Raw genomic sequence first — 8,650 nt, forward strand, 5'->3', positions numbered from 1 at the left:
CCCTCTCCAACAGAGCTATCTCCAATACAAGGTTAAGGAACACGGCTGGTGAAGATAACACGGGAACAGATATTGCTGCAACGCAGAAGATAAATTTCAATTTGCTGTTGGTTTCTGTGTCTCCGCAGGAGATATGAAATTCCTGTTTTGCAGGGCAGGAATTGATTAGAAAATAAAAATGAATGTGCAGTCTAGTATGTCTGCAATTTTGCTGTTGTATGTTGGATTCTGGGCTTGGGGTCTTTTGAAATGGTGATACATCTCTCTCGAAGGAAGTGACACTTGAATATTTGGGAGAGATAAATGCAATCCAAGTCTTTCTGAAAATAGCTTCCACTGTATAAACGTGACTGTTTCCCTCAGGGGCTGTTTTAATGACATGCACAGAATTAATCCCGGTTTCTCCCCCTCTCTCTTTTCTTTCCATTACAGCGTTTGTACAGGGGAATACAAGAGTAAACAAGTTTGTGTTCTCCCCACCAGTCTGTACACTTCTAATACAGCCTGAAGTGCTCAAGCTGGGGAAGAAGACTCCAGGCAATGGCAGGAAGCTGACATGGCCCCTCCATTGTCCTGTTCCCTGTCATTTCCTCCCCGTATCCTTCGACTGGCCCCGAGGAAGACAAGGTGAGGATGTGCGGAGACAGACACAAGGAGAAAGCGAAGACAAAAAGAGGATAGGCGGGGAGAGGTAAAAATAATACTGGAAGGGGCCAAGTGTCATCCGTAGTTGGCTACCTGCATGACTATACTTGGGCTTCCTGTGTTGAGCCATAGCGGCGTAGACATCCAGTTAGGTTGCTAACAGCTGATAGCGAAGCCTCAGGACACACTGCCAAGTTCTTTATCTGTGTTTACCCGTGTGGCGAAGCTGATTAGAGACAGGCAACATTATGAAGCTCCATTGTTTCCTTTCTCCTTCCAGTTTCTCCTTTTCTGCACATAGCCAGTGAGTGAGTGGGAAGGGGGAGAGGGAGGATATCTGTTTATGAAGAAGGGCAGAAAGACAATGGCAAGAGTGCATGACATGTCTTCAGGATGAGAGGAAGCAGCAGGCCATTGTTTAAGATCTCGAACATTCGTTACCGCCTGTTTGTGTATGTGAGTGTGAGTGTGAGTGTGAGTGTGAGTCTGCACGACCAAATGATTTGTGAAGGTGAAAATCGAGAAGCTTTCCACAAGTAATGCCGTTTGTTAAAAATGCTTTGGAGAACTACCACACAAATCTTGGATATAGATTAACATATAGCTGTAGCTAGAACAAGAAAAATGGATCTTTACATTTTATTTGTGGCCACAAGTAAATCTAAATTCATGTTCAGTACAACACGCCGGCAGCGAAAACCATTACACAGAGACAAGAAATCAAAGTAGGCCAAAATTCATCTATAACTTTGCCATGACTATGTCTCCTAAATAATGCAAGACACTTGTGTTCAAGACTCTGCTGTGTTCGAATTCTGCTGCGTCTGCACTACTTTGCACCTCGTATCTAACTCATCGGCTGGCTGGGGCTCCTGCTTCCAAACTTCCTAGCACTTACCCTCTCCCATTCTCCGTCTCTTGGTATCACAGAGGCATATGCTGGGAATGAGGCTGAGTAAAAAAGTAGAGGGAGTGATAGAGAGCATGTTTGTGCGCTGGTGTGACAGAGAGAGACAAGAGTAACAAGATGGAGAAAAGGTTAACGATGCTCAGCGGTCTTCCTCAGTGTTTCCCCGCTGCTTGTCAGCTTAATCATCAAGACGCTGGTGACACATCCGAGTCTTATCCCTGCAACACGACCCCCCCCCCCCCCTTCCTCCACCCCTCCCCGGTTTTAAACTCGGTCTCCCTCTGCCTGGCCCTACTGCTTTCACAAGAATTCAAAGGGCGACAGAACTGCAGTTCATAGAATATGCACAGTTCCCCAAAACAAACAACTTGGGCCATGTTGCCACCGCATCCACAAACAGATCTGGGTTACATGAGGAACAGACAAATCTGTGGTAATGGTGAAGGGAAGGATGATGGGGTGGGGAGACGGGGGCACAGTCAGGCCTTATAACTTCCTCGGCTAGATTTCAGTAGAGTAGAGGTTTGTGTGAGTCAAGCTTTCAACCTTTGGTGAAAGTCTGCCGGGCGCCTCCGGCCCATTTAACAGCTTCGCTCTCATGTGCTCGTGTTCCATAGTCACATATTCTGTAACCGGGCAAAAGAGTTGTGAGAGGAGGCAAGGTGGAACATTTCCATGGCGGTTCACTACAGTGAGACATGAGGGGCGACGTGACTTAAGAGGAAGGGAGAGAAAACTTGTAATCTCAGCTCGCAGCCTTTGAACTTGGCCCGATGAGACGCCGGCGACCCAAAGCAAAAGGTTCCAAAGAAGAGCTCACTGAAGATTACTCAGAATACTGATGCAGTGTGGAATCCAATTCCTCCGGGAGCCAGGGGACTCTCCGAGAAACGAAATGATCAGTGTTGTACAAGGCTGCATACGTATAAACTTATGCACTATGGTATAGATTTCCATGGGAAGCTGTGTGCCGTGGCCAAATTTTTGATCCTGTAAAAGACATTTATGAGGGCAACCAATTATGAGCATTGGTGACTGTAGGACTGGCACAATAAATGAGGTCTAGGGTCTCTTAGGTTCTAATTAGGGCAGCTGCTACCATTTGTATTATATGTAAGTGTGTGTGTGTGTGTGTGTGTGTGTGTGTGTGTGTGTTTGGGGGGAAAATATGCCACTGTCTGGCTACCGCCTTTTCCCATCCAGCTGTTGCTAGTCTGTCAGGGAGCAGAGTTCTACTGGTGTCAAATCCCTCCCCCCCCAGCATTGAGTAATGGCAAAACCATGCGGAACCGAGCCTGAAGGTAAAGACGTACTCACAACAAATGGCTACTGAGCACGCCCTGCCATTTGTGATCTTTAAAGTTATGTGGAACTCCATGTGATTCCATCTGGAAGCTTCACACGGTGTGACTGGTGAAGGAAAATAAATGTTTTTTAAAAAGCCTGAAAAGATTTCAATGTTCTCTGCTTTGTCGCGGGCTGAGAAGATGTGTCAGTCTGTTGGGTGTTGAGGGTTAACACCTCGCACTGGTTTATCAACAACTCTGGGGGAAAAAGCTGAGAAGTTAACAGTTGCTCAGTGTTAATTGCTGAGGATTTTTTGGGGGGATTCAAGACATTTGCAGCACTAAATTATAAGAGTTAATTGTACCAGCTGCTCCGAGCGTCTGTGTGTTCAATGTGAATTTATTTATACGGGGGAAAATAGAGATCTTATTTTCTGTGTCTTTGTGACAGAACGACAGTTGAAAAAACTTCTCAAAACTGCTTATATATATTATTTGTGTCCTTTTCCTCATACATTTGATTTCTATAGATACACAGTAATTTGAGTAGAAATATGTGGAATGTTTTATTTTTTTTGGCAACAGGATTCATTAACAAACGGAGTAACTCAGAGTTTCTCATAAAACGCAGAAGGGGTGAGGGGGCAAATGGGGGCAGACAGGTGCGTTGTGTCTCCAGGAACAACAAATGCTTTCTCCCTCTGTCTTCCCCCACTCTCGCTCAATCTATCTGCCTTGCTCCATCACAAACGCAGCCTGTCCCCGCGAAGCCGTGCACCCTGCGCACCTTTTTCTATCCATTTTACGCACCGTTCACAGTGCCCACGATTGTGCCGGAGTACAACTCAACGAGCGCAGCTTCAGATCCGGACCACGTCACTCCATTTTCACATCGTTTCATCAGTCTTAAACCGCTCGCTTTAGTTTTACTGTTTGATAGAAATCAACGCGGGGACCGTTGAACTTCGGAGGGGTAGAGATTTCGAGATCTCCGCGCGGCGCTGCCACATTTCTACGCGCTGTTGTTGTATCTCCCCACAGCTGTTTAAAAAGTCGAGAATTTCATCCTCATGTAAAACACAATAAAATGTTATTGTGAATGGACACATGGTTGGATACGCACACGCGCCGCACTCCGGAGCAGCGACTCCCGTCGAATAAGTTATCTTTCCGTTCGTGCGCCGTGTGCATCCGTAGCCTGGTGCCCAGCCACTACAACAGAGACCGTCTCTGTCACACGTTCGAACCCGCACCAGAAACGACCCCAGCTGCCCCGCATCGTTCAGCGGCGCTGCGGGTCGACTCTTAGTCGCTGGAGCCTCCTGACTAATCACTCTTTTAAAAACTAATCAAACATTTAGTGGTAATTAACAGCAGTGGAGTGTGGCACTGCAGCAGATTAGATGCCCCCGTACATCAGCGCACTGGATGGCTTGACGCAGCGCGCCAGCACGGAGCGCGGTCCATCCTCTCCATCCAACATAGCCCCGCGTGAGAGATGCAAACAAAAAGTGCTTCTTACCTGTGGCCATAAGGCAAAAGATGAGGTATAACGCAGGCATTTTAGTTGCTCTGGCCGCTGATTGTTTGTTTTTTGGTTGCGTGGAAGGATTCGCTCGCTCCGTCTATACACGCTACTGGGCTGGTGTTGGTCCTCCGCGGCACTGGAGTATCACCGGACGGACAAGCGCACTGGGATTCGTCTGTAGTAAAAATCCAGTCCAGGGAAATGATTCTGGATGGTCCAAGCAGTGCGTAAAGTCTCAGTCAACAGAGCATCTCCATAGTTGGTAACTTTCCTCCGCTGTGTCTTCTGCCTCGGGCTCCCTTCACCTGTCACTGGGCTCTCCAGCAGTCCAGCAGCCGACAGGCGCCTCAGTCAGATGCTTGGTCCGCGGTCACTTTTGAACCAGCTCGATCATGCTGCGCTTGGAAGCGACCTCTCGTCTCCGGCACGGCGCGGTGATAAACCCCGGGTGAAGTTGCCTCTCCGCTGGATTCCCTCTCTCTCTATATCTCTCTCCTTCTCTCCCTCACACTCTCTCTTCCCCTGTCGGTCTCCTCCGTTTACTTCTCGCTGCCTCTTTCCAGTAGGAAATGCGCACTGACAGTCATCTGGTGGGGGGAGTAGCCTATACCCCGAATCTGGCAGGAGCTGAGTCGGAGGAGCCCCTCTGCCTCAGACGCTTGCCAGGGGGGGCCCAGCGGCCCCCGCCCCCAGGGACCCGCTATTGGCTGGGCGGGCGTCGTGGGGAGGGTATTTAAAACACTTATTCCGGTGAAATGACAGTCATTGCATTTTAAGATAGCAAAACCCACGTGGAGACTTGAATAAAAATCTAATTGAAAATATTTAATGATGGAGAGAAAAAGACTGATTGTTGGAAAATGTAGAATATTGTAGCAATAAACTAATCACCTATAATAGGCCTGTTACAGAATATAGAGCCCCTTTCCACTGGTCAAAAAGCACAGCAACACCTGCTAACATCTGGCTTTGGTTTGCAATGGAAAATTGATTCAATCAGCATCCTCTCCCGGGTCAGGTGACTGCAGAAGACACATGTTTTAATCAGGTCTGGCTCTGATCGGCAGTGATGGATACATGATGGCCAGGGAGGAGAGCGCCTCAGTTGTTGATGCTGCCTGTGATGTCAAACGTGATGCACAAAGAAAAAAAAAAAGGCAAACTGTGAGTTGAGTGTGTATGAAAAGCCTGCGTATAGGCTACCTGCTTAGTCTGGTGTAAAAGAGGTCAAACACACACCAGCACAATATATATCTTAATTTGAAGAATTGTTAACAAGTACATCTTAATGTGTGTCAATATGTTACTTCGGCCACTAGGAGTCTCTGAATCGAAACAATAACAAAATACCTGGTTTGATAACTTTGTGCAGCAGGGTGGGATCATACGAGTTGTTGTTATCAACACTAGTGCTGATGAAAACCTCCTGATACGACTCAGGTGCAAATCATGTTCACAGTTGAGGTCATGCATTACATTTTACTCACACAACCAACAGCAATGAATAAACGTGATGCATTACAGATATAAACAGTGGAAGTAAAAAACAGCTGACTGGCTAACTGGCTGGCGATATGTTGTTTGGACTGGGAGTTGTAGTAGCGCCACAGGTAAAGCAGATATGACAGCATGGTAACCAAAATGAAATATCCTATTACCTTGAATAAGATTTTGGATTTTGGTGAACATTGTTCAAAACATTTTGGATTATGTATGTAGACAAATCAACAAAATATACACAACGAAATATCAAACAAAAACATAAAGTATATGCCCCCCTCATTTTTAGATATCTTCATGAAAAATTTTGACATTTTATATCTTTATTCGCCTTTTGACGGCTTCCTGAATTAAAGAGACCCTGACTCAAAACTGCATCATTCGCTAAACCTATATAGAGGTTTGAAAAACATTATGAGGATTCCCAGAACTGCTTAAGTTGAAACTTTTCCTTCTGAGTGAAGTCACAGAACCGTCTCATTTGCCAATGGCGATCAATTTCTCATTAGAAGAAATGTAACAAATGAAAATTGGTATCTGATTTGATCCCTGCCCTCCATTACCCAACAGATTTGGAAATTAATTAAGGCGAATTACGTATAAGTAGTTGCATTCGTGCACGATCAGCTGCAGACGTTTTGGCAAATGGTGAAATCATCACTTCGCTCTAAAACATCAACACGTGAAAGAACAAATTAACAGTGACGGTATCAAACAAGTAAAACTGTCAACTCTACTGGATTTGTTGATGAACCCGACTTTTCGTTACCGATTTACCAAAACAACTTAATTAAGCCTAGGTATCATTATTTTTTCAGCTCTTGAACTGAAGTAGCTTCAGAGTTTATGCAGTTTAAATTCATATGGACTTACTGAGTGTTCTTTTGAAATATTATCTTCTTTGAAGTTCACTCAAAACACCTTTTTTCCAGGTGCAGTTTGATCTAAAATGAGCATATTGTTCATTGTCATACAGTGGGCGCTAAAATGAACAGAAAAGAACAGAGTAATTATCATACTTCAACAAAAGCTAAAGCCGTCATAAAGAGATAAAAACAGTGTGGTCTATCACTTGCCTGTGGCTGTTAGGCTGGTTCTTTGATGTCATTCATTAGTTATTCAAGGATCTATTGATTAACCAAAATGCCGGGCCTTGCAGTCATCTGGTTAATCAGTCTTTTCTATTGTATATTGTACCAAGCAATGACTTAATTTAATGTTAAAAAAAAAACTCTCCGCACACACACACGCAGACACACACGCCCTGTTAACTCAACCAGATGGTAAGCGCTCCATAAGACTGAAAAATTCATCAAAGTGTGTAGATCTGGACACTGAGGTCTTCAGTGGATGTGGATTCAAGCAAACATCATCCGAGATAATAAGAGTCTTTCTTTTTGACATTTTGAGCTGCAATTAATTAAAAGCTGAACCACATAATGATTAGGGCTCACTCCTCATGCGGCCCCCCTCCCCACACTCCTAACAGTAGTTCTCAAACCCCAGGGCTGGCCTTTCTGTTTATTGCCTCCCTGTAATGCAAACATAAGGGTCCCCTGCCAGTAAACACATGTTGATGGAAGAAACAGCTTGCACAGCTGGGAAGCCAACCACGGTTAGAGTGAGTGAGCACATGGGTAAATGAGTATATCTGAGTGTGAGTGTGTGTCTATGTTTGTGTGTGAAAAAAAGTTGTTGTCAGGGTGTGATTTAGGTTGTGTGTGTGTAGGCACTTCAATGTGAGAGACCGAGGATAATCAAAAGAAACAGTGCTTTTTGTTTATGTGTGCGTGTCGGCAATGGTGTGCACGTGTGAAACCATCAATGAGTGACTGAAGGCGAGGGGCGTGGGTTGGCAGTAAAACAGCAGGGGGCCTCTACTACTTGTTGCTGTGATAATAAAATCAACATCCATTGTGCAGAGTCTGTCACCAGGCACGACGCAGTGATTGAAATGTATGATCTCCTATGGCTTCCACAGATGGACGGAGAGAAGAGGGCAACACAGATGATGGGTGCGTCACCACCAGCATCAGTTTGAGCCAATAGTCTTAATTATGCTGGCCTCCATGGCATCAAATGGAGGGCGCCCATACTCCCCAAGCTTTTGAGCATGTGAATAATTTATAGATAAAAAAGGGGGTTTTCAGCGGTGGGTTTATTAATAATAAATATGGTTTGATATTTACTAAACTGTTCAGAGGGAGAAAGGGGTGACAGTTAAGACGTCGTTTGCATGGTAATTGTAAAGAGGTAATAAATAAGGCATGAAGGGGAGATATATGGAAATGCGAATCGCAGGGAAATGAGAATAATTTAACAAAATATTATCCCAGTCCCTATTTGACCTGGGGTCAATTAAAAAAAGAGATGTCATTCCTGGTGAGCGGCATGCTGAGCCATAAAACTACAATCACTAGGTTTCTCTTTTGTCTTGTTCAAAGGCAGATCTGCGACTTAACAGAAGGAAAATGTCTTCACACGGATACACACCATGTGTTTTAGCTTGAGTGAAAATTAGACTGAACAAAATCAACATCGTTATCTACCACAAGTAAAGAAGACATTTCTCGCTCTAAAGTAAACACGGTATAGCAGGTGCTAGAATGTGAAGAATGTGATTTTTGTTTGGTTTCAAAACCTTCTGTTGCTGTTGGAAAACTCACGTTTCCAATATAAACGCATATCGAACATACATTATAAAACGTGTGATATAAGCATATGGAATGAAATCGTGCTTTTATGTTAAAGCCCACTAATAATTCTCCCCTAATTGGATCT

At 44.6% G+C, this 8,650-nt stretch overlaps 1 protein-coding gene across 1 annotated transcript in view; it reads right to left on the minus strand.

The window, feature by feature from the left end:
• The window catches only part of kirrel3l (kirre like nephrin family adhesion molecule 3, like), a 31,918-nt gene extending 26,938 nt beyond the window's left edge, over positions 1-4,980 (minus strand). Inside the window, exon 1 of the mRNA XM_053432613.1 lies at positions 4,364-4,980. Coding sequence (XP_053288588.1) covers positions 4,364-4,403 — 40 coding nt within the window. The 5' untranslated portion in view covers positions 4,404-4,980. The remainder of the gene's footprint in view (positions 1-4,363) is intronic.
• Positions 4,981-8,650: the final 3,670 nt, after the last annotated feature.

This window comes from Pleuronectes platessa, chromosome 10 (genome assembly GCF_947347685.1).
Source record: "Pleuronectes platessa chromosome 10, fPlePla1.1, whole genome shotgun sequence".
Lineage (NCBI taxonomy): Eukaryota > Metazoa > Chordata > Actinopteri > Pleuronectiformes > Pleuronectidae > Pleuronectes > Pleuronectes platessa.